Source organism: Balaenoptera physalus, assembly GCF_965194825.1.
Source record: "Balaenoptera physalus genome assembly, chromosome: 16".
Classification (NCBI taxonomy): Eukaryota; Metazoa; Chordata; class Mammalia; order Artiodactyla; family Balaenopteridae; genus Balaenoptera; species Balaenoptera physalus.
Genome location: NC_138898.1, coordinates 13,677,698 through 13,704,340, shown reverse-complemented (window position 1 = coordinate 13,704,340; position 26,643 = coordinate 13,677,698). Strand labels below are relative to the sequence as shown.

Sequence of the window (26,643 nt, the reverse complement as noted above, 5' to 3'; positions counted from 1 at the left end):
AAATCCAATAAACCATTTTCTTCCCTTAATTAGTTTCTATTTCTTGGGAGAGAGTCTTTATTCAAAAAGCATTTACTGAGCAGCTACTTACAAATCACTTGCCTCACATTAAAAAGGTCAGAGAGACCTGGTCCCCTTACCAGTTTAGGCGAGGAGACACACACGGAAATGAATTCGACAGCAGAGCATTTTGAAGGCTGGGGAGAGGGTTGCCCAGCACATTCTGGGTTATTTTCCCCCAGCCAATGTGCCAAGATGCCACAGGGCCCAGCAGAAAGGAGGTTCAGTGTGGCCTGGATAAGAAATGCCAACTTGGGAAGATGGGAAGATAGCTGTGTTCTCTCTTTACATAACTTTTCAAAGAAAGAGCAGGCCCAGGAGAATCTAATCAAGTGAAACTTAAGACACCGATACAGTAATTTTTTGAGCACGTTCTATGCTGTGCCAATCTGTGGTTAGGTGTTTCCACCTACTGCATCCAGCATGACATATTAATATATGAAAGCTGTAGTGCAGTGGTGTCCAACAGAACTTTCTATAATGATGGCAGCATTCTGTATCTGTGCTGTCTAATATCTGTGCAGCCTCTGGGCACTTGCAATGTGGCTAGTGCAACTGAGGCAGGAATTTTTTTTTTTTAATTAATGTAAATTAAAACAGCCACATACATCTAGTGGCTATCTTATCAGACAAGCATAGCTATAGAAGCTCAATATATAACAGACAAGGGAGGAAGCCTAGCAGGCAAGCGGCACCCTTCAGAATCCTCCCCACCCACCCCTACTGGAGGGATCTTCAAGGCGTAATGATTTGACGTCTAGAAATGTGTACGCGGACTTGCCACCTTTAGCCTAGCTTGGAAATACTCAGACCTTTAGGATGCATGAGAATGTCTGATCAGAGCTGATTACTGTCCTTTCCTGGGCAATTTAAGAGACTTTCCGGGTGATTACTGTTTTGTTTTGTTTGGCAATGCCACGCAGCTTGCAGGATCTTAGCTCCCCAACCAGGGATTGAACCCGCGCCCTCGGCAGTGAAAGCTCGGAGTCCTAACCACTGGACCACCAGGGAATTCCCCCGGGGCAATTTCAACTTTGGAAGCTAAAGAACTCCACTGTAGGAGGTATAAATGAAGGCTCTGAAAGAGGGGAGCCTGGATCCCCAAGGATGTGGAGAAGCCAGGGGGAAGGCAGGTCCTCAGGGAGAGAAGCCTGGAAGGATCTACAGAGGCGTGACCCGGCGAGGAGCAGGAAGGAACCTGGCACATCACAGGAGCAACATTCGGGCCTGGCAGGCTGAACAGGAGGGCAGCTTCTGCCAGAAAGGACAGATGGACCAGGGCCTTGAATCTCTGCTCAGGACTGGGGTCGTCTTCAGGAGCCACTGGCAACCCAAAGCGGGCAAGCAAGACAATCGCACTTGTGTTTGGGAAGAGCCCATCAAAAATGGTCTTAGGGACTTCCCTGGTGGTCCAGTGGCTGGGACTCCACGCTCCCAATGCAGGGGGCCCAGGTGCCAGCCCTGGTCAGGGAACTGGATCCTGCATGCCAAAACTAAAGATCCCGCATGCCGCAACTAAGACCCGGCGCAGCCGAATAATTAATTTTTTTTAAGTGGTCTTAATACCAAGGGAAGGAAAGAAATCAGAGGGAAGGGGGCCATTTCAAAGAGTACTGTGTCCCTGGGGAGGAAAGACAGACAGGCCACCAATCGTTTCATAGAGCAGACATTTGAGCTTGGGTAATTATTTCCACGCACCGATGATGCTGGAAACAAAGCCATCCGCTCCGGCTGAAAGGCTGCTTTTACATCCTTCTCCAGGAGAAGAGTTCTGTCCGGACTTCCCTGGTGGCACGGTGGTTAAGAATCCGTCTGCCAGTGCAGGGGACACGGGTTCGATCCCTGGTCCGGGAAGATCCCACATGCTGCAGAGCAACTAAGCCCACGCGCCACAACTACTGAGCCTGCTCTCTAGAGCTCGCGAGCCACACAACTACTGTGCCCGCGTGCCACAACTACTGAGCCCACACGCCTAGGGCCCGTGCTCCACAACAAGAGAAGCCACCACAACGAGAAGGCCACACACCGCAACAAAGAGTAGCCCCCACTCGCCGCAACTAGAGAAAGCCCGCGCGCAGCAACAGACACAGCCAAAAATAAAATTAATTTTTAAAAAAAGTTCTGTCCATCTGGTAGACAAAGTCAAATCATTCACTCATTCATTCAAACGATGTATTTATTGTGCACCAACTAGAACAGGCACAGTGGCAGTAAAAGGGGCACAGGGGAAAATGAGATGCGCAAAAACAAAAGGCAGGACCCACCCTCATTTGGAGCCTTCGCATCCAGCGGGGTAGGAGGTTAGGAGAGAAAGGAGAGGGGAGGATCTTCCTTTTGAGGACCTGGAAGATCAGTGTGGCTGGAGTGGAGAGAAAGGGGGCCGTGGAGGCAGGAGGCTGGAAAGGTGGGCAAGGGCCGCACATGAAAATTTTAGGGCTTTGATATTCATTCTAAAACCAAAAGCAAGCCCCTAAGAGTTTAAAGTAGGAGGTAGTAACCGGAAGAGAGGTTCCTTTTAGAAAGATCGGGAGGTGGGGCGGAGAGAGATGGGAGACCAATTAAAAGACTACTGCAGGGGCTTCCCTGGTGGCACAGTGGTTAAGAATCCACCTGCTAATGCCGGGGACACGGGTTCGAGCCCTGGTCCGGGAAGATCCCACATGCCGCAGAGCAACTAAGCCCGTGCGCCACAACTACTGAGCCTGCGCTCTAGAGCCCGCGAGCCACAACTACTGAAGCCTGTACTCCTAGAGCCCGTACAGCACAAGAGAAGCCACCTCAATGAGAAGCCTGCACACCGGAACGAAGAGGAGCCCCCGCTCGCCGCAACTAGAGAAAGCCCACGCGCAGCAACAAAGACCCAACACAGCCAAAAATAAAAATAAATAAAATAAATAAATTTATTTTTTAAAAAAAGACTACTGCAGTTCACTGGTGATAACCTGAAGAAGAGTGATGTTTACGATATATTATTTTAAGTAAACGACACAAAAAGGCAAAAGGACAGAAGAATCGAGGACAGTCCCACATCCCTGGCCTAGCCAACTGGCAGAGTCCTGGCTTATTCATCATAGTGGAGAAGCAGGTGTTTTGTTAGGGGGTGGTAGGGAGCAGGAGGGAAGGTGGATAGAGAAATCGGTTTTGGACACGTTGAGCTTGAGACACCCATGAACAACAGGTAGGGCGGTCAGGTGGGCAGCTGGCCTTCTGCATCATGACTCAGGAAAAATCTAGGCTGGAAGTAAAATATTTGTGAGTCATAAAGCCACAGATGTGGGCAAGATCACCCAGGAAAAGAACGTGCTGGGCAAGGGGAGGACTTTCAGCAACTCCAACATTTAATGGAGAAGAGAAGGAGCCAGGGAAATCGAAGGAAAACCACTGGAAGCGACAGTTTCCAGGAGAAAAATGATCAGCAAGGTCCAATGCCTCTGTGAGATCAAGACACGGCAGTACTGACACCATCCACTGGAGTCTACAGGAAGCCCAGTGATAACTGTTAACGTGGAGGGTCTGGGTGGAGCTGGCAGGACAAAGCAGGAGGTGAGGAAACCAAGATGTGAGTACAAACACTCCTCTTAAGAAGTTTGGCTTTGAAGGGGCCAGAAATAGGAGAACTGCTAATAGGAAAGATGCAAGGTCAAGAGAGGAAATGTGGAAGAGACCTGAGTATGTTCAGAAGTCTGTACAGGGGACTTCCCAGGCAATCCAGTGGTTAAGACTCTGCGCTTCCACTGCAGGGGGCCACGCGTTCGATCCCTGGTTGGGGAGCTAAGATCCCACATGCTGCACGGCACAGCCAAAAAAATATTTAAAAATAAAATAAAATAAACAAATAAAAATAAAAACAAATGTCTGTACATTCCTCCAAAGGTTAAACACAGAGCTAACCCATGACTCCACAACCACACTCCTAGGTCTACACCCAAGAGAAATGAAAACATACATCCACACAAAAACTCATTCACGAACGTTCACAGCACCGTTCTCCATAGCAGCCAAGAAGAGGAAACAACTCAAATGTCCATCAACAGATGAATGGATAAAACAAAATATGACAATTGAATAACCCGATGGAACATTATTCAGCCATAAAAAGGAATCAAATGATGTGTGCTACAACGTGGATGAGCCTTAAAAACATTATTCTATGTGAAAGAAGTCAGACACAGAAGTTCACATATTGAATGATCCCATTTACTTGAAATGTTCAAGATAAGCAAATCCAGAGAGGGAGAGAGTAGATTAGTGGTTGTCAGGGTAAAGGGGCAATGAATGGGGAGTGATTTGTTAAATGTTCTAAAATTGACTGTAGTGATCACTGCACGATTCTGTGAATGGATTAAAAACCATGTTACTGGGAATTCCATGGTGATCCAGTGGTTCGGACTCCACGCTCCCACACAAGGGCGCGGGTTCTATCCCTAAGATCCTGCAGGTCACGCAGCATGGCCAAAAAAATAAACGAATAAAATTTTAAAAATAAAAATAAAAATCATGTTACTGTTGGGACTTCCCTGGTGGCGTAGTGGTTAAGACTCCGTGCTCCCAATGCAGGAGGCACGGGTTCGATCCCTGGTCAGGGAACTAGATCCCACATGTCGCAACTAAGACTTCCCATGCCACAACTAAGGAGCCCATGTGCGGCAACTAAGACCCGGCTGAACCAAATAAACAAATAAACAAATAATATTTTTAAAAAACACATAAAGATGATCAACATTTAAAAAAAGAACCAAACATGTTACTGTTCACTTTGAAATGCTGAATCTCTGGGCGCCAGGAAAACTGGAAACAGGTGGAGGGAATGTGGAGGGGGAGGGGTGGGAGCACGGGGAGGGCCTGGAATATATAATACTGCACACACCCCCACTGTGAGATGTGGCCTTGCCAAACTCTCTCCCCTCAAGCCAACAGTAAAGGGACCCCCATCAGTGGAGCAAAATGAAATAACTACTCTTTGAAACTTTCAGGCGAAAAAAAAAAAATAAGTGCCAGGATTTCTAAAAGGCCTCAGACCTAGAAAGTTAACTCTAGAGGCATCTGGAGGACGAAAAAGAAGAGGCGGTTCTGTTGAAACTATGGTTGAAAACGGTCCATTGTAGATCACAGTCTTCTGGAGTTACAGTAGTCACATAAACATGTAACGTGGGTCACGCTTCAAAACTGGGGCAAACGCAAGGTTTTCCACAAGTAAACCACAAAGATAAATTGCACGGATGTGCCGACAGGATTCCGTGAACAGACGCACGGATGCTAGGCTGGCGAATAGAAGGTAGAAGGTTTCTCATTTGGAAAGCCGTATCCAACATCCTCAGAGTTTCGGGATATTTTAGACCTTGTTGGGAGAGGAACAATCTGGTAGTTATCTAACTCGCAAATCAATTCCTTCCATTGCACAGTACGTGGATGGCACACTTCTTGGGCTGGAGGAGATGTAGAAGAGCCAAAACAGAGTTAAAAATACTGATGCTCATTTCTGAAAAGAAAAATTCTCAGCACTTCCGTATCGCACTGTGATTTAAGAGTGTTTACGGTTTTATTTTCTTAAACAGTTTCCTTAGGGAAAAAAAAAAAATGATAGAAGGTCTCTATCTCATAGCCGTCCTCATAAACAACCCCTTTGTGAAACAGTCTTAATTTACATACAACAGTGAGAATGAGGATCCTGTACTAATTGAGGTCTGAGGCTGGTTAGCAAATTGCTGTAATTGTATATCCTCCAGCATCCTGTCTCGGAAAATATATCCATACCCAGGCAAATCTCAGCAAGAATGATACTGTTCAAGATTTTAATATCCTGGGCTTCCGCTGCATCTGTGCATGGTTTCCAAGTGGCTCATTCCCCTGTGCGGGTGACATTACACAGACATTTTTAAAAATGGTTTCAGCTCTGGCAGCCTGGCATCCATACACCACAATCATTACTGCAAAATGCACACACAGCAGGATCAAGATGCAAGCAGCCCAAACAGGGGAGCCTTTGTATGGAGACGTGAGCTCCCAGCGTCCATCATTTTTCAGGCTTTAAGTCCCTGGCCTTGGAGGGGCTTGTTCTGACCTCCTGCATCATGTGGCCAAAATCCTGCAATAAACAGTGCTGTGCCCAGTCTCACGCAGAGAAAGCAAACCCACAACCCTCCACCGCTTGTGGCCCAGAGATGTGTTTTGTTGGGTTCATGCATGGTCTTTCAGAGACTGGGCTATACGGATCACGTTTCTAAACCAGGCGTTTTTACAGGGGCAAAAAAATAAAATCCCAGGTGGTGACACCCAGTGAGCCATATTCTTGCTCCTGCTGGTCAGCAATCAAATGGATTGCTCCCCCTTTAGGACAGACACTCTCCAACTCACCAAAGGCCCCAGCACCCCTGGATGCCAGCTACACTCTCTGGTCCACTTGCGGGCCCCTGCAGACATCTCACCTGGGATCCTTGGGGTACAGCTCATGACCAAGTACAAAGGTTTAAAATCAAAGATAAAACCTGACCCCAATTCTCCACTTTGCCACTTCATTAATCTCTCTCAGCCTCAGTTTCCAGAACTATAAAATGGGAATAAAAACACCTGTAACACAGCGTTATTATGAGAATCGAATGAAGTAATTTGCATATAATACCTGGCACCTAGTAAGTACTCAGAAAACATCAGCGAGGCAAACACACTTGGCAACTAGACAGTATTTCCGAGTTTTGCTTGAGCATCTTTCAGCAGATCATTACCCCCGGACACAAATGTCAACCTGACATCTTGAAAGCACGAGAGCTTTGTCTCCCGAGGACTAAAATGCTCCGGTAAATGTCAAGGCTGGCGTTATGGCAATGCCTGGCTTGGGAATTATTCAGTTAATAAGTGAGTATGTGTCAGGGGTAAGAGGGTATACAAATTGAAATTTAGTTAGAGAACCTGAAAGGTCGTACAAACTAGGTGTAGGAACAGAATTAAAGAACTCTGAGCCAATTATTGTCAGAGTTTCTAAGTTTCTCAAGTATAGTACAGTTCGGGGCCTCTTCTCCACCCACAAGTAGGGAATGATGTTGCCAGTTTCCCAAGATGCCTGGTGGTCACCTCATCCTCTTTTGAGGATTACCTCCTTCCCAGTGGGGGCAATGTTGGGGGTTCCAGATGTCTAGATACCGGCCCTTCCCCAGCCAAAGGGCAGAAACATGACACTAGGTAAGGGACTCTCCCTAGGGACTTTGCCCTATTGACCCTGAGGAAGCTGTATACTAGCTCCGCTCCCCAGAGCAGCCCTGGGCCTCCAGCCACTCCCTCAACCCCATGAGCCAACCGACCACCTTCCAGCCCATCCCCTTCCTGCTCCAATTAACCAGAGCCGGATTCCGTCGCTCACAACCAAAGAACCCTGATCGGACGGTACCAGGTGGGCGCTGAAGCACTGAATGTCCCAAAGCATACGAAAAGCAGGCTAGAGAAACAAGTTTGTGTTCACAGAGCCCACACCATCACAACATGGATTTTGAATAATTAGGACTGAAAGAGACATAAGCCTTCAGCCCAGCTTTTGCAAGCTGGTCACATTTGGACCAGGCTGACCTCAGCTCTCAGAACCCCAGCCACGCCGTATCGTAACTCCAGGCCTTTCTTTGCGTATGCGATTTCCTCACCTAACCGGAGAGGTTCTATCAGAAAGGTTCGCAGGACACAGAAGCGGCCAGTCACCTGGCCATACGATGACCCTGGAGGATAGGAACTCACCTCCACACAAAGAAAGCCATCCAACACAATCCCTGGGGAGAGAGGAAGGTCTCCCTCGAAACCAGGTGACGCCATCCCCCTCACGATTCCCCACCAGAACAGGGGTTCCAAAGGCCCTGAGAAAATCAGTCCAAAAGGATGCAGACCGGATTTCTTCAAATGTCTCAGAGGATAGGATGCCGGTCCCGAACCTGCCTGCTGGGGTGCCCTACGCAATTTTTTTTATTGATTTGCAGTATTATATTAGTTTTAGGTGCATAGCATGGCGATTCAGTATTTTTGTAGATTATACTCCAGTAAGTTATTACAAAATAATGACTGCAATTCCCTGTGCTGTACAATATATCCCTATTGCTTATCTATTGTATCTTACACATAGTAGTTTGTATCTCTTAATCCCATACCCCTATCCTGCCCCTTCCTGCTTCCCTCTCCCCACTGAAAATCACTAGTGCTTTCTATATCTGTGAGCCTGTTTCTGTTTTGCTATATACATTCAGTTGTTTTATTTTTTTAGATTCCACATATAAGTGGTATCATGCAGTAATTGTCTTTGACTTATCTCACCAAGCCTAACATTCTCTAGGTCCATCCATATTGCTGCAAATGGCAGAATTTCATTCTTTTTTTAGAGCTGAGTAATATTCCACTGTGTGTGTGTGCGCACGCATGCACATGTGTACACATATATCTTCTTTAACCCTTCATCTGTTGATGGACACTTGGATTGCTTCCATATCTTAGGTATTATAAATAGTGCTGCTACAAACAATGGGGTGCACGTGTCTTTTCAGATTACTTTTCTTTTTTCAGATATATACAACCAGGAGTGGAACTGCTATAACACGGTAGTTCTATTTTTAGTTTTTTGAGGAACCTCCATACTGTTTTCCACAGTGGCTGCACCAATTTACCCTCCCACCAACAGTGTACAAGGGTTCCCTTTTCTCCACATCCTCACCAACACTCATTATTTGTAGACTTTTTGATGATAGCCATTCGGACAGGTGTGAGGTGATAGCTCATTGTTGTTATGATTTGCATTTCTCTGATGATTAGCGATGCTGAGCATATTTTCAGGTGCCTGTTGGCCATCTGTATGTCTTCTTTGGAAAAATGTCTATTCAGGTCTTCGGCCAGTTTTTTGATTGGGTTGTTTGTTTTTTTGATATTCAGTTATATAAACTTTATATATTTTGGATTATACAATTCTTCATTAACTACCTCCATGCCCTCTTCCTGGAGGCTGGAAGCAGGGAAAGAAGCAGAATTTGGTGAGTAGGGTTTCCACCTGATAGGCTTATCAACAGGAGCTCATCCCTCCTCAACTGACTCTAATCATGGCTAACATTTCTGAGCACTCGCCATGTCCCAGCACTGTTCTGGGTGCTTTGCACATGTGAGCAAGTTTAATCTCAACCATAATCCTCTATTTTTATCATCCCCATGTACAAGGGGAAACTGCGCCACAAATACAGCTAGGCAGAGGGCAGCCAGAATGCAAACCCAGGGAGTTTGACTCCAGAAGCCAGGTTTTCTTAAACCTCCATGCCATCCTGCCTCTCAAATGGGAGGGAGAGGTTGACCATGGGGGTGTAAGGCCTGGAGAGAGAAGGAGCCTAACACTGTAGCAGAAGAGACCATCAACAAACAAATAAATAGAAGTACAAGGTCATGGACAAGGGCTTCCAAGAGCCTTTCAGAATGCCACGAATGTTCAACTACCTTGATCTGGGCCGTGGTCCCACAAGTGTCTACACGTGTTAAAGTTCACCAAGCTGAACGCTGAATGTAAGATTTTAAGTATACCACAAAACGGTAAAGAATGGCAGATGGCAGGAGCCGCTTTCTCACTGTGGGAGTGGGAAATTACAGATAAGTAAGGAGAGGAGGCTGGAATGATCTATGTGGTAATGGATCAGAACTGGAGACAAGTGTATGAACTCAATTCAACAGAGATACAGATAGAAATATTTATAGATGTGTATACATGGGGGTTCCTATACACACATATATGTTTCTTTGCTCGGTCAGCTGACAGAACCTAGAAGCAGACACCTCAGCAGCAATAAGCACATCCAGCACCCAGATCTTGGTTTCTAAGGCCACTCTCCAATAACAACCAGGGGCCTTGGGCAAAATATACAAGATGACCCTAGAGCATCCTGCAGTGCCAGAAATTAAGAAAGTGTTCAATCAATCACTCAACCGACAATGACGTCAAAGGGACACAGGAGCCGACTGAAAAGTGCTCCCAGTGGCCAAAGCTAGAACAATCTGAACAACAAAATAAGTTATACAAAACCCAAAGTATAAAACGGTTGAGTCCTTGCTGATATAAATAAATAAATGGCTGAACAAATAAATGGGAGAAACAAAACAAATCTCATATAGAACAACATGAAATAATTTATGTAGATACTCTGGCCTTCGGGAGCTGGAGCATGGCTCCCCACACTTCCTAAGTGTGGGCTGGGCACTGTGACTTCCTTCCAAAGAGGAAGGGGAGAAACCTGACAAACACTCCCTTGGCCAAGTGATCAAGGTCAACACCACCAGTGATAAATCAGGTTCATAATATATACCCTTGATATGATGTGATGGAAACGGCCCTTTAAGGTCTTCCTCTCAAAAACCCATAATTCCGGGCTTCCCTGGTGGCGCAGTGGTTGAGAGTCTGCCTGCCAATGCAGGGGACATGGGTTCGAGCCCTGGTCTGGGAAGATCCCACATGCCGCAGAGCAGCTGGGCCTGTGAGCCACAGTTACTGAGCCTGCGCATCTGGAGCCTGTGGTCCGCAACAAGTGAGGCCACGATGGTGAGAGGCCCGTGCACCGCGATGAAGAGTGGCCCCCGCTTGCCACAACTAGAGAAAGCCCTCGCACAGAAACGAAGACCCAACACAGCCATAAATAAATAAATAAAATAAATTTTAAAAACCCATAATTCCAGCCTACTCCAATCCAACCATGAGAAAAACATCAGATAAACCCCAAATGAGGATCATCCTACAAAATACCTGACCAGTTTTCCTCCAAACTAGCAAGGCCATCAAAAACAAGGAAAGTCTAACAAACTGTCACAGCCAAGAGGATTCTAAGGAGACACGACAGCTAAATGTCATGTGGGATCCGGGATGGGGTGCTGGAAGAGAAAAGGGATCTTAGTGGAAAAACTAAGGAAATCTGAACAAAGCATCCAACTTTAGTTGGTAATAACACACCGATTCATTAATTGTGACAAATGGACCAGACCAATGTACGGTGTTAATAACAGGGGAAAAACTGTAACTCTGTGTGTGTAACTATGTGTGTGTGCGTCGGGGGGGTAGTATAGGAACACTGCACTAGCTTCACAAGTTACCTGGAAATCTAAATCTACAACTGCTCTGAAATTAGAAGTTTATTTTTAAAAACATAACAGAAAATGATGGCATTGCTCCTGTGGATAGGGTGGCCACTGAAGGCCTCCCTCAGGAGCTGACGTCTGAGAAGAAGCTGAGATGAGAACTAGGCAGCAGGACCCAGGGCGGCGTTCCCGGCAAAGGGCCCCCAGGAGAGGACGGGGAGGGGAGGGAGGCTGGGGAACTCAAGTGGGGTCAGGTGCACAGAGTGTCTGTCACAAGGTAAACAAAAGTGAAGGAAGCTGAAGGGGTCAGGCCAGGCAGGTTGGTCACAGTCACTTCAGACTGGAGCCTGAGGGCGCTGGAAGGTCAGTGGAGGGACTCAGCAAGATGAGATGTACCTGATGGAGTGTTTTTCCAAGATCGCCCTGGCTGCTGTCGGGAGAGGATGCGGTGGGGCAGATAAGGGATGATGATGACCCCAGAGGGGTCCCACCTCAGACGGCCCAGAGACAGAGGGTGAAGGGCTAGGAGCACCTGGGGGTCTGCAAGAAGACAAGAAGCGGGGTCTCCACGCTCAAGGGGAAGAGAAGAGGGGTCCCCACATGCAGAGGGAAGGGCCTGAGCTGAACAGGCCTCCTGCTCTGGCTGACGGTCCCCGATTCTGACCCTTTTGGAGAAGTCTCCACAACGGGGCTCCAGGACCTTCCAGGCACCGAGCGCTCAGGAAGGAAGCACCTCCTTGGAGTCCGAGCCTCGGTTCGGTTCAATCCCATTCTACACTTTCTACCTGGGAGACATTACCACTCGGAGCCTCGGTTTCCTCAACGGCAAAATGGGAACACCACCTCCCATTTCTTGCCAGGTAAGAAAAGGCTCCTGGACCCTACAAGCACAGCCTTCATAAATGCCGCCAGCAAGTGTTACTTTTACAAGAGTAAGCCCAAGGTGGAAGGAATCTTAGAATCTCATCTGACAACCCGTTTTACAGATAAGAAAACAGGGGCAGAGCCAGAACGTGTCCAGGAGAGCGGAAGAGCAAGGACAGCGAGCCCGGCTCCCAGCTCTCGTTCTCTGGGCTCCCTTCTCCACACTTGATTCTGACCCCAAAGCGGGGGGGCGCTGAGACACGCTTCCCCATCAGCAACTGTCTCCAAACACCTCTTGTTCAGACTCCCCCGTGGCTCTCCTCACCATCAGAGGTGCTGCGGGCCCAGCCTGGGCTGGGGTGGGGGGGCTCTGGTGAAGGGGAGCAGCCCTCCGACTGGGCCCGCCCCCCCCCCACCAGGCACCGACCACCCACCCGGACAGCCTGGCCTGCCCACCTGAGGGGCCTCCCCTCCTCTCTGAACCAGGCCCAGGTCCCCTGTTGCTGCTGCAGGTCAGGCAGCAACAACGGCCAGCCCCTGCTTCCCAGGTCACCACCGTGCCACCACTATCTGACCCTCATCTTTGCCCACAATGACACGCTGTCTTATCAAAATCCTCAAAAAGCTCTGTGGTCTCAGACGACTTTACGGTGAAGCTCTTGGGCTGGATGGGAGTCTTTCTGGCCGAGTCTGTACTCACCCTCTGTCTAGTCCTTCCCGCCTCCCCCCCAGACCCCAGCACAGGTTCTCAGCAACTTGTTGAAAGAATAACACCACCGTGGTACAACAACTAAGTTTGGAGATGAGCATTTTCATCAACCACAGAGGTGAGAAATGTTCCCGCAGCTCATTTCTAAAAGCACCCTGAAGGCAAATGTGAGTAACTGCTTCCTTGTGGGAACCCTCGTGAAATCTCACACAGACCAATCCAAAAGTACCAATGCCTCAATTAGAAGATCCTTGAGGAGCTCTAACACAGGATTCTGAATAGAAGCACATACCACGTTTACTCTGATTTGCACAATTCTGTCCTACATGCAAACACTGGCCCCAGCATTCCACGAAGTCCTAATGTTTCCCTTTAATCTCTAACCAAGACCAACGTTTTCCAAGGAAGTGGGTCACCTTCGTTCCACCTCTGCGATTCCAAAGAGGCCTGTTACTGAAATCAGAAACCTAGCAGCAGCTGAAGACTCCAGTTGCTTCTAGAACATGCTTTATTTAAATTGATTCCCGAAAGTCACCCTGCAGAGAGAGCTAGCCAGCCGCCCTCCGTCATGACACTCACATGTAAAATTTACTGTCGGGATAATTTCCGACAGGTCGGAACACCTACACAGACACGCCAAGGGAAAGCAAATCAAAAGGAGATTTCTCTATAAATGAGGTTCATCCATCAAAGGTGCCAACCTCTCAAAATCGGAGTGTTAGAGCCTCGACTCGTAAGCCACACTTCACTGCACTGAAACAACAAGAAAAAGAAATTCCAATTTCCTCCTCTGCTCTGGATAGATAATACGAGATTTTTACTTACCTTTGGAGCGAGTAGAGATATCCATGCCCTCCACCACCTCCTGTTCTGTTTTTATTTCCTCTTCAGCCAAGCTGAAACAGAGCAAATTATGTTCACGTTTAGGTAGACTGAGAACTTGCCCCATGGGGGCGGTTGTGTAGAAGTTCTAACAACAAACCCACATTTTTCAGACAATCTTCCAAGGGTAGGGGGAAAGGAACCCACACCTGATTTCAAACAAAGTGTTAAGAGTCCTATAGGAGTGTTTTTAAACACTAGCTTGTTCTTTAAGTCAAATTACTATTCCAGTTGTCATGCTATTGGAAGATGCAAAAGGCTTTTTTAAGACACAATTACAATCTACCCCCATGGACCAATGAAAACCCAGCCTTCAAATAAATAAGTTTCTCATTGTTAACACTGGGTTCAGGTTGGAGGTGGTTTTCGGGGTACCCAGAGTTCAGATCTCCGAATTCTGCAAGGCAAAGAGTATCTTCCCAGACCTCCTGGCTAAATCTTACTATTTCCCGATGAGGCAGGAACATGAAAAAATATATAGGTTAAGTTACAAAGTAGAAAAATATGCTCAGGCTAGAAGCAAAAGGCCTGGTCTCAAAACATTCAAACCACCAGCACTTAGCCCAGGAATTAGGATTGGGGTCTCCACACTCCCAACCCCTGGGATATTTCCTCTCTGTAGCAGGCATGGCTTAGAGAAAGCATTCAGCACTCGTTTGAGCTGTGACTAATTACCCCCACCACAAAAGTGGAATGAGGAAGGATTATTTAAAAGACAGGCTGAGAGCTGGGGGTTGGGATAAGAAGCAGAGAAAACAGGCCCCTCTGCTGGGCCATCCACCAGAATCTTCTCTCGCTCTCTCGGCTGGAACTCCCCGCTGAACAGGGTGCGGGCCATTCCCTATCTTCCCCACGGACATACACACACCTCTCAGGCCAAGCCAGGAAAGTTCTGCTTTTCTAAGTGCCAACAGTTTGAGGTGCTGGAACTTTCCAGGCATTCGGCTGACGACGAAGTGATAAGAACCTGAGCAATTATTCTAGATGCAATTCCATCGGACTGTGGTTCAACAAGAAGAAATGGGTGCATCTCCAACTGAGATGGCTAAAATCTTCCACCTGGAAGACTCAAAAACCAGGACGGGGGGACGCTGGGTAAGGCAGGAAGGATCAGAATGTCCCTTCTGTGTTTCGTGGTCTGAGACTGTGACGAGACAAAAGGTAAGTCCCAAAAGGCCTGGAACCTCAGGGTCAGATGGAGCTGCGTTTAGGAGAGTTCCGTGTTTGATGGGACTAGATAGAAAGGGAGAGATGAGAGCTGAGAATTAAGTTAGAAGAACTTAAAGGCCTCCAACTTCACTGGTCCCAGCAGAGAGAAGAAACAGAAAGGCAGCATGCTTTTAAATCAGAATGTTAACACATTTAGGTCTCTGATATTGAACCCCGTTGACAATTTCATCCACACAGCCTTTGTAGAGAACGCCTGGGACACAAATCACCAAAGAAACAGCAGACATGTTGTCACAAATGGTTTTCATCAGAAGACATTGCTTCTGAAATTTAAACATGTCGCTAACGTGCACTAATACAACCGTGATTTGTGGCAGGTGATTTTAGCACTGATACTTTTTACTCCAACTTAAGAGGCAAACAATCTCAACTCAGAAACACACCCTGCCTGCGACATCCCCAGACTGTCCAAATGGATACTGCTGATGGTTTTTTGCTTGGGGTGATTGGAAATAAATTTTAACAGAAAGCCCCATGCGGCCCCTTCAAAGAGGGGGAGATGGTCAGCTTCAAAAAAACAAACAGCAACCCTGATCTTTCCAGCAACTAGAATTCTGCTCCCCTCTCTAGCATGAAGTATGTGAAATCCTAAACTTCTTGAAACCGATCCCATATTTTGAGTGATGGAGAAAACGCTAATCTGGGATCCAACCAAAATGTTTGGTAGTGAAAAGAAACAATTATGCATTACAGACTCCCCCAAACCCACTTGAAGGATTTCTGCAGCGCTGAAAACATTCAAAGGTGTATTGATCATGGAGTTGGGCTGCATTCAAGAGAACAATTATTTGGCTTGTAACAGCCTAGAGGAGGCTGAATACTTCAGGCAGGAAAGCCGCTGAGAGGCTAAGAAAATGCAAACTAGCGATGGGGTGGCTATATGCTGCTGAGTTTAAGATAATTCTGGAGCAGAAAAGAGGGAAAAGAAAGTTAAGCTGTTTTATCTTTCCAAGTATTACAAAGTGGGCACCATAATCAGCTAACTTTAGCAATAGCACCACCAGGATTTAGCCAAGGATTTGAAGGACAACAATTTCAGAAAACCATCTTTTTCACAGATCAGCAAGCCATCCTTTCAAAGGGAACCCATGCATGCACATGCATGCACACATATACACACACACACACACACACACAACTTGTATTTGACTAAAGGAAATTGCAATGTCTATGCATCTAAAGGAAAAAAATTTTTAAAAAGTTCATTTACAAAAGCAAAGACCAGAATGCAAAATTAGTCATTTTGAATAGCCACATCTAAAGGGACTTCCTTTTTTCTACACCACTGATCTCATTTTTTTTTTTTCTTGGTTTAGTGTTAAGTACTAGTATGTTATTAGGGGAAAAAAAAAAAAAAACTATGAATATTACATCAAAAGTGGTGGTGAGAAAAGATTTGTACCTGTCTGAACGCCCCACAGATCTTGGTCAATTTAGGTTAAGAACTGTTCAGTCATTTGGAGGGAAAAAAAAACAGTCAAATAATAATTGTTAAAAAGAAAAAGCAGCTGCGTCTGAAGAAAAGACTTTGAACTCTCGTCATTAACACATTAAAGTCTATTAGAAAATACACAGCATTTTTCCTTCCATATCTGCTAGCTTCCAGCAACCCCAATTATTTAAATCCTAAACAATGGAACAAGCAGCCCTTGTTTCAAACTGACATTACTTTTTTTTTTTTTTTAAGGTCAACTGGGGAGGCTGGGGCCCGCTAAAGGAAAGGGTAAAACTAGCTGAAAATCTCACCCCAACAGGACAATACACCATCAACTAGTTGTATACATTGTATGTTCCCACCACCATCACCTCTTGCACTCACGGTTCCCCTAAGTCACTTGCAGCTGGATTTCACAAACTGATACATTTCAGGCAATTAAAGAAGAAATAACAAGCGCCTGCACGTACAACCAAGACCATCCCATCCCGTCCCAGAAAGAATAAAAGATTTCTCCCCCAATGCCTGAGCAAGAAAACCTCTGCTTACTTCTTCACCTGCATGCACTGGAAAAGAGCAATTAAAAGTTGCAGATGAACTGCACCTCCAGGATGTTTTAAGCCTTCTGATTTTTAATTCTGAAGACTCAAGGCTGGTCCGTAATTCCCAGGAATCCCATCCCCTCAACACTTCCAGGAGAGAGAGAAAAGAGAAAACATCTAGTTTGGACAGAAAACTGCCTGGAAACACAATGCCCAGATATTTCTTTTCCCCAAGTGCCCCTACTATTTGACTGTTAACCAAGAATATCTAACCCCTCTAGAATATATAACCAGCATGCACAAGAGTCTGGGTCTGCAGCTGAGGATCATCACACAGCAATTCAAGAATCATGCAATCATTCGAAAGGACTTTTCCTTCAGCTTTTTACTTTCATTCAAAATACCAAAGTGGTCCAGGCTGTAAGAAATATTTCATCCCCAAGACACAAACATCTTTCCTCTTCTAGATCACAAAATAGTGAACATCAAAATCAAAACACCATGCTGCCCTAAATCTGCAATTAATTTCTTTAAAAATTGGGGGGAGGGGAGGGAATGGTTAGCAGCTTTATATAAGCACTCACCTAAAACAGGCAGAGTCATCGGTAGCTAAGCTATTTATGCAGGATTCTTAAAATGGCGTCTGGCAACACTGCCTCATTCCTGTATTGAAGCTAAAATGGTAGCAGTTTGTTCAATAGCTGTAGCTCTTGCTTAAGCAGCCCTGCTAGTTTCAAAGCCACCTTCCTAAATATCAGAACTAGGAAAAGCTCAACCAAAGGACACCAACAACCCAACGTTTAGAAGCTTGAAAAAAAAAAAAATCTGCAGTGACAGGGGGAGTTTGTGAAGTCACAGGTTCCTAAGGAAAACCCTTCCCTTTCAGATCCTGAGCCTTCAACGTGAGGCTCTAAAATGAGGCCCCCTTGCCCTCGAATTAGGTGGGTGGAAGGTGAGGAATTAGGCAGCCCTGTGGCACAAAGTGCAGACAGACAGGTGTCTGTGCAAACAACCGAACTGTTAAAAGGGCGCAGGCTGGGGAGGAGGAGGAAGCCCATTCCCCCTTTCTGGTAGATGAGAAACCAGCTCTGCATCCCTACCAAAGAGGAGCTAGGGAAAATGAGAAGTGCTTCCAGGGCAGCAGGCATGTGAAGGGGCTGCACCCCAGCCCGAGGCCAAAGTCAAATAAAAAGGCTGTTTAATAAGCCTGAAAACGGCCACCAAACACCCAGCCAGTCCTAAGACAGTTAACATCAAGGAAAGATAATCCGAGTCTGCAGAGAAGAAACAACAGGAAAACATCGCCCTTAGCCAAGGCGCAGGATACTCACAAATTAGATTTTTGTCCACCCCCAACAGAGCCCTCAAAATTAACCATGGGTTTGGCAAAACCCGCTTTCACAGGCCAAGCTAAGAGCCTCATAGTGGATAATGTAATTTACTGTTACAGGTCTGCGCATGGCCTCAGAACTCTCCTGGTGCTGCGGGTGGAGAGTTTCAAGGTGACTGTTTGTGAGCTTCAGGAGAGAAAGGAGGGCACAGTGCCCAAGGCTGCACCAGGGCAAGGACGGGCAGCTGGCTCCCGGCCGGCCGGTAGGTAGGTAATCTTGATGACGAGGGACAGGCCGGCAGCCCAGCTTGCTGCAGTGCTGAAATGGCTCCTGCCTGCTTGTTTATCAGTAAGCAGAGTGGGGTGGAGGGGAAGGGAATCCACAGCCTTAGCAACCTGAAGCCAAGGGCGAATCCCCTCCTCTGCTGCGGGGTGGCCAAGGCACTTTTGCACGTAGCTTTCTTTTCAGGGTCAAACCAGAGGCAAAGCCAGACCTAGGGCTTCCCAGCTGAAAAATGTTTGTGGCCTCTGCCCAGGAGAGAGAAGGGGGGGGAAAGGAGGCAAAAGAAACAAAGAGATCACACATGTGAAGTGGCTGGACTTTGGGAAAAAAAGAAAAACCTACCTTTGCCTTCAGGGTTTTCTGGGCTGCTGTCACCCCCTCCCCTTTTTGAAATGGTGACTCATTCCCCCCCCCCTCTCCTATTTAAGACCTGAAGCCATTTCCCCACTGTTCTCCCGGGGAAAGAAAAGGGGGAATGTTTTGTTTAAAAGAAAAGGGGTAACAAGAAAGAAAGAAAAGAAAAGAAAAAAAAAAAAGCTATTGTTTTCATCCCTAATTTATAATCCAGGAGGCCCCATTGTTTCTTTCTTTCTGACTCAAATCTTTGAGCTGTTAATTATAAAAGTAACCGGACTCAGCTCCAGAAGGCAAACCACGTTCCTGAGCAGCAATTAGAAAAACTCTGTAGAAAGTTTACTGAGTGATTATATATAATTAATTCCTAGTTACAGACAGAACACTGACCATTTTCTGGAGCTAATAAAAGCAGTCACTCCCGCTCCCCCACACGAATGCCACTTAATTTCCCAAAGCAGAAAGTGAATCCATCCTGGAGGGTCTTGAAGGAAAAAAAAAAAAAAAAAAAGGAGAGGAATCAAAAGCTCCAGTGTGTCTGTGTTTGTTCCTTGCAGCTGTACATCCTCTTTGGGGACTGAAGAGGCAGAAGGAGAAAGGAAAACAGCCCAACGTTCTGTTCCTCCCTCTGCAATTTACAAACGTGGCAGAGAGGACCATCTACCTTGATGTCAAAAAGAAAGGGGGGGGAGGGGAGATGCCCTAGGCATGGAATGTAGGAGACGCTTCAGCTCCACGGATGTGCTTTTCCTAAAAGGAACAAAGATGGTAGAAATTTCCAGAAGGCCCGCTCTCGGTCCAGCCACTGCAATTGTCAATCTGTAACCTTTCCTCCAAGTCTATTGGTTCAAAAGCTGGAGAGAGAAACCCCATTGGGCTGCACCGTGAGCCTGCACTGCTGTCCCTAGCTAGTCCTGCTGCAATGCAGACATTTATTTTTTTTCCCCCTGAGTGAAACTGGAAAACAATGCTACCTTGAGAGCCATTAACTTTTACAGACTCATGTTTGGTGGTGCCCCCAGGACCAGAGGCAAGTGGCTGGCTTGCTCCAGGGCTGAGAACTTGCTGGGCCTGCACATCTGAAAACAGATCTTGGCTTTGCAAACCTGTGGGAGCCATTTTAATGCAAGCTTTTGGAGGACAAATGCCTTGCCCTTAGGTTTCCTTCCAGCCCAACAAATGCACCATTATGCAAACACTGACGGCACCAAACCAGGAGTCTTGTGATTAGATATTGCTTCCAAGGAGGCCACAAGAACCTCAATATGTAATTTCCATTTACAGCCAGGAGATAAGAACAAAGAAAACAGCTAAAGCCTCTGAACTTTCTTGTGTGGGGTAGTAGCACGCAAGCAGTTCAGTTCTAAGTATGTTACATCATTAACGGCCTGTCCTTTTACTCTAAGAAGCTGGCCTGTCTTGCAAAGACTTCTCAGCTTAGAATTGGGTGCATTCCTCATTATTAAATGAGCCTTTTTCCAACTGGTTCTCAAAGGTGGGTTGCTGGACACCGGTTTAAAAGAAGAAAGATTATTGACCATAAAGTTGGCATAACACAGCAACCGAATATACTTCCAGCATTTACAGTCCTGCTGGATTAGTCCAGGCTGGAAATTTATGCAGTGAACTTCTAGGGAAATTCTGAAGCAAATGCTAAACAAGAAGCTACTTTTGTCACTCTCAAGTTCTAGCTGCAGCCTTAAGAGATCAGGAGAAATGTAAAACGTGAGAAATAAATCAGAAGTAAAGGTAAGTGTGCATATACAGATGTGTGGGTCAGGCTTGGAAAAAGGCCGGGTCTGTTGTGTACTGAGTCCTGAATCAAGACCAAGTTTGGTGGTGGGTGGGATTTTTACAGACATGTAAGTATCTTAAAACATAAGGACTCACACCACCACCCCCAGCTCCTCCCCACCCCCCATGTTTAAGGCTCTGTGACGCTTAAGACCAAGCAGTTTCCTTACATTTCACAAGCAGATCACCTACCCAGAGTTTTCTATCTAATATCCAAACAATCCCAATTCAAGGTCTCCAGTCAAGTCACAATGAACTGAACGTTTCTTCCCTGAGGGTAAACAGGAAGTATAATCTTCAATCCTAGCCCTAGGTTATCAGGAAAAACAGTGGATTCAAACAGTAACCTAACATCAAGACACTATGAAAAAGCCCTCCTTGGGTTCCTGCTCATAAAAAGCCCCCAACGGCTGGAGCCAAGACCCCCTGTTACAAACAGACCCCAAATGTTCGCCAAACTCTTTATACGTGGTCACAGAAATGGATTGCTTTACTTACCCAACAAATGTTCAAGCAACCGTCTCATTTTTCCACAGTTAAGAAGAGAGAACAGGCTGGCAGATTTGGGACTTGATCAAAAAGGAAATTTTTTTAAACAGTTACACGGGATTATTAAAAACACACACAACAACAACACAACCCAACCACTGAATATGGAATGCTGACATGAGCCACAGACGTGATTTTATTTCCTCTGCACTCTATCACACAGGAGGACAGAGGATGATACAATGTAAAAAAAAAAGGGAAAGGAAAATGAAAACAAGGAGAAAAGATACATGAGTCCACTGAAAACCATGCAGGAGGAGAAAACTAAGGGATTCCAAAAAAGACTCCTCAGATTTATTGCAGGATGTTGTCCAACATCTCTCCCCCACCCCCCCTCCTACACTCCCCCCCCCCCGCCCCCCATCCCCATCCCTACTCCAAAAACTTCCTCCAAAGCCTAGAAAACACTTTTCAGAAACATTTGCAGGCTGCAGGCTGGCTTTGCAGAAGAACACTCTGTATCAATAGAAGTCAGGAAAAAAGGCTGAACAATGTAGTTTCAAGTGAAGAAACCCTGTAGGAAGAGAAAAGACCATGGGGAGACACCACCACCCACCTAGGCCCCAGGAGCTAGGATCTGTCCTTAGCACTGCTCTGCTGAGGGCTTGGTTCTTTTGCAAACACACGTCCTCTCTGGTCAGAACTGAGTCCAGCCTTCCCAGCACCTCTTTGGAGAGGTAAACTTGCCTGCTTTGCTGTCTGCCATGAGCTCTCCTTGGAGGGGAGCCTGCTTGCTTACCTTCCATTTTCTTCCCCCAGCAGGCATGTGACACAAGAGAAGACAAGAGTGCAAGGGGGAGGGGGGGGGAACTGCTCAGAGAAAGAGAGAGAGAGGGAGAGAAAAAGAGAGAGGAAGGAGGGGGGAGAAAAAAAAAAAAAAGCTTCTTTTTTGGCAATACCAGGCTCTAACTTCACACTCTTCTAGAAACACCATGTCCTGGTGGAAGAAAAGGTGTGCCAGGCCCTTGCCAGTTTGCAAAACCGAGCTCTGGCTAATGGCTACTTAGCCATGTGACCCAAGAAAGCAAAAAAAAAAAAAAAAAAAAAAAAATCTCTCTAAACAGTTCCAAGTTAACCTAAGTGCTGTAGGGGTGACTGTGGCACAGCCAGCCACAGAGAAATCACACTGCTCGCCCACAATGCGGATGTCTCAGAGGGAGGGGGAGAAAAGATGGTTAAAAAGTCGAGCTTACCTCTGTGGATGCATTGTTAACACTGTGTAATGTCAATACTTATAAAACATGGAGGACAGGCTCCTAGTTCTCACAGAAAAAGGGTTTGGCACTTCGGCTTGATGATCTGGCCGCCTAATAAAAGCTCATCCCCGATTGGCTGCCCCGGCAAATCGGAGTGTAAGGCGGCCCCGGATTGGCTGAAACACTTCCTGAGCGATTATCTTTGTGAGGCTCTGGTGAGCAAGAGCCATCCTGTGCATAGAAAAAGACAGGCTAAGCTAGGCCTTTTGCAGCAAGAAAAACTTAGGAGAGGGGCCCGCAGACGCCCTTCTCCCACACCCTGGCCAGATTTCGCGGCAGGAGCAAACCAGTGCAGCCAGCCTGACCTGCTCCAGCAAAGCCCGAGGCCCAGAGGCCACAGGCAAGAGAGTTTCGGGGGTGAGCTGCAAGGGCTCACCCTCATCTGCCCCCACGGAAACGGCTCTCTCGCTGGGAGGAAGGCTGGCTCTCTTCTAGAACAATCCAGCAGAATGTTCTCCCCACCACCCGCGGGGGGGCGGGGAAGTGAAGCCGAAGAGCGGGGAGGCCCAGGAAAACAGCCCAGGGGGCAAGAGAAAGAAGAAGCTGGAGCCAGGCCTCTGAGGCAAACCGGACGGGCCAGGCGAGCCCCCCAAGTCACTCCAGGGCAGCCCTGGCTTCCCAGAGGACAGAGCACTCGGGCTGAGAGGGGAGGAGGGGAGCCAAGTGGTCAAGTTTGCATCGTCATTATCAAAATGCCTCCTGGACAAAGCAGACCAGAGAGCCACTTGCCTGCCCCAGCCCAGAATCTAACCTGTCGTCACCCCACCACCCCCAGCCAGAACTCAGAGGAAAGCCAAAATGGGTTCCTGCCTCCCTGCCAGGATGCCAGGGGGCCCCCCCTCCCCATCCTTACCCTAAGAAAAGCCAAAGGCGCTCCTAGCAGGCCACATGCCTAGATCTACAAACTTCCCTTCCCCTCCCAGCCCCCTCCCCCAGCGCTGAGGCCTGCTAAACCTGTCAGTTAAACAAAAATCTGACTTCCGTATTAGTCTGCGATGGCTTCAGCTTCCTGCCTATTAACCCTCTCTCAGACTCTGGGCCTGGCTGGGAAAAACTAGGCCCTGAGAGCGCAGAAAAGGCCTGTGGAAAAATACCAGCGGCAGCTCTCCCGGCAGATGCAGAAAGAGAGAGAGAGAGAGAGAGAGAGCGCCGCTGTCTCTCGCCTTGGCTTCCCAAGGAGGCGTGTACCTTCTGAATCCAGGGCACAGGCAGTGCCTCTCGGGCTGAGAAGCCATTTAAATCCAGAGGGAGAAAGAAAGATGTCAAACTCAGCCAGGGAACAAGAACCCCCATTATTAGTCAGGCCTACACACCCACTGCTTAGACCTTCCTGCCACACAACCAGCCCTGTAAGGATGTTCCTGGGAAACTGGGCCCTCGGTGGCAGAAAATCCCATGAGCTTTGTAAGGATTCTTGCTTAAATTTATTTCCACAGAGAACGGCTTCTTCGGGTCCCCAAAGGCAGGTGGAACAGCTATTTCACACACAGCCCTACCCCACCCCCATCTCTCTGGCACTGCTCCCCAGTAAAATATTAACTACTGTTGCAGAACTGCTTATAATTCCACCCATTTCAATAGTATTAGGAGGTCTTTGCCTGTTTCCTCTGTCAAGCTGCCTTGGTCGTGGGTCTGTAGCCTGAGAAAGAAAAAGCAAATCCAAAAGGATCTTAAAGCATCCCTGCTCACTTGCTGTTTTTTTTTTTTTTTTTTTTAAAGACAAGGTGCTTAATTAACAAGGTTTTTTTTAAAACAGCAAGCGGGAACAACAGAAGCTAAATAAAACACCATTCTTTAGAGGCTGGAGAAAGCTTCCAGAGGTGACACAGCCATATGCCAGGAGGTAAAACTATGGCCCAATAAAGTCTCCCCTTCTCCTCCTAAAATTAGGACTCGTGGGCTTTCTCATCCCACACGGTTCGTTGCCACAAAGAAAACGGTGGAGCTGAGGCCCTGCTCACCCTGCCCACCCCCACGTGGACGACAGATGCCCACAGTGTGTACATAAATTCCTCCTGGCTGGGAACTTCTATCAAACAGGAGCAAGCCAGGAATCCAAGCACCCTGTACCACAGGGGCAGGGCCCAGGCTCTAGGAAAAGGGAGGGGATTCTGTAGACGCTGTTGCTGAATTTTAGGCCGAGGAGGCCGGGACGCAGGGAGGGACACCTCCACCACCACTCGGTGGCCTGACAGAGGTCCAGCATTCAGGACAACAGGCCTGGGCCTCACCAGAAGGGAGGGGCCTCCTCTTCCTGGGGGTAGAACCATGTACGGGGAGACCAAACGGGGGACAGGAGGCCAGAACTAATCAGACCGCGCTCTCCCTCCCGGCAGTGCGGGCAGTGGCCCGGCACCACCATCCTATAAGGGATACTGTTTGTGTCTGTTGGTGCTGCTTTGGGGAGGACAAACAGGACGACGAGTTTGTGGCGGATCTCGTGTACAACTACCTGACCGAGCCCCCGAGGAAATAAAATACAGCGCTGGTTGGCGTGTTGGATTTTAGCCCCGGATTAAAGCCGGTTGCATAAGCAGCTGCAGCATCCTACCCCTCCCTCTCTCCCTCCCCCTGATCACTTGATCACTTGAAATGTTTTCTGGGGCAAAGAGCAGGAAGCTGCCGGCTTATTCTGGCAGCTCTGCTCTGTTTGAGGAATGCTGTTGGCATTCGGGTAGGTCTGAGGTTATCTAGAAAACAGCAATTCGGCTGGGGACAGAGACAAAGGTATGGTGGCAGATGGAATCCTGGGAGGGACACGGATTGAAAAAGGCTGCCCAAGGCAGGCCTACTAAGGGCCAATCCTGGGTTTGATGGAATGTGGCTGATAAGCAGGGAATAAAGAAAACCAAATGTTGCTGGCCTCAATCTAGAGATTGCCCCTCTCAAACCCCCACTGCAGAGAGTAGCCCCAGCAGCTTCTGCATGCCTGGCACTGGCTAAATCAGCACTTTACACAGACTGACTCCATGAAGTATGGAGCATTGTTAAGAGAGCTGGAACTGAGCCCAGAGAGGTGAAGTGAGCTGCCCAAGGTCACACAGCAAGCCAGTGCCAGAGGTCAGACTTCCAATCCAGCGACGACTCCACATCCCTAAACCCTGTACTTTTGCCTGCCTCTAAAGAAAGAAAGAAATGAGAAGCCGAACCAAGCAGAGCAGAAACAAGGCTAAAATCTACTAACAGCAACTGCATGATCTGTGTTTTCTTTTAGGAGCTGGACTCCTTCAAGAATGTTTTAAGTACTGAATGATGAACCTGGGAGATCTTTAGATCAGAATCATTCAAAGGCCCAGAGAAAGCTCCTCTCTCCCTACAAACCTCCAGCAAGATGTCGAGGGGGACACTTTGCCATCTCTAAAATCAGGAATATAAAAATTCCTTGAAATCAGTGGTTCTCAACCAGGGGTGGTTTTGCCCCCCAGGGGATAGATGGCAATGTCTGGAGACTTTTGGGTTGTCACAACTTGGGGGGGAGAGGTGCTATTGGCACCTAATGGGTAGAGACCTGGGATACTGCTAAACATCCTACCGCACACGGGACGGCCCCCAGCAAGGAATTATGTGATCTAAACATCCACTGTGCCGAGGTGGGAAACCTTGGCTGAAGTGAAAGGAAAAAAATCCAACCATTGTGCCTCTGGATAGCAAAGCCAGCACAGGCCTAAATAAGCAGGTTCCGTGGTGATATGAATAAGCCATGAGCTAATAAAAATAGATTAATACGTGTCTCTCAATATTTCCAGGAGTCAGAGAGAATCTGGGGATAGAATCTGGCTGAAGGAAGCCAGACAGAGTGTCTCAGTGATAAAGCTGGCCTCCAAGGAGAGCAAAGGGCTGACCCCAGCCCTCTTCCCCAGGCATCTTACTGGCCGAGGCCTGGCCCCACTGAAATGGCCCGCAGCCAGGCCAGCAGCCGGAGCGGCAGCCTCGGCAAGCTGCATCCCAAGATAGTCTGTTCGGCTGACTATGAAAATAAGCACACTTGGGAGTTATCTGCCTTCAGTGAGCAACAGGCCTCTCTGTCCGTTACATGAAACGGCCGGGACTGAGGCCGGGAAGTGTCTTAAATATCTTGTTTTGTTTTGTTTCCTTTTGGCCAATTGGAACTGAGGCCAACTTCGGGCACGGTGACAGAAGGGCTCACCTTCAGAGCACGGAGCTGACCGAGTCATGTTACAGCCACAAAGAGGTAGTTAGGACTCGTCCCTGCCTTGGAGAAGAGGTGTCCTCTAGAAGATTTTTTTATTTTGTTTTGTTTTTTTTCTTCTTTCTAGGAGGGATTGGC

At 47.4% G+C, this 26,643-nt stretch overlaps 1 protein-coding gene across 28 annotated transcripts in view; it reads right to left on the bottom strand.

Moving 5' to 3' along the window:
* ZMYND8 (zinc finger MYND-type containing 8) overlaps positions 1 to 23,455 on the bottom strand; it is a 129,088-nt gene extending 105,633 nt beyond the window's left edge. For 19 of the 28 annotated variants that reach the window (XM_082431386.1, XM_082431361.1, XM_082431366.1 and 16 more), the window contains exon 1: positions 13,526 to 13,596. In XM_082431386.1, the coding sequence (XP_082287512.1) occupies positions 13,526 to 13,550 (25 nt within the window). In that variant the 5' untranslated portion in view covers positions 13,551 to 13,596. Of the gene's footprint in view, positions 1 to 13,525; positions 13,597 to 17,373; positions 18,061 to 21,048; positions 21,120 to 21,655; positions 21,770 to 21,838; positions 21,970 to 22,292; positions 22,762 to 23,208 lie in introns of those variants that run through there. The other 9 variants (XM_082431387.1, XM_082431383.1, XM_082431376.1 and 6 more) reach the window with 9 other exon arrangements.
* Positions 23,456 to 26,643: the final 3,188 nt, after the last annotated feature.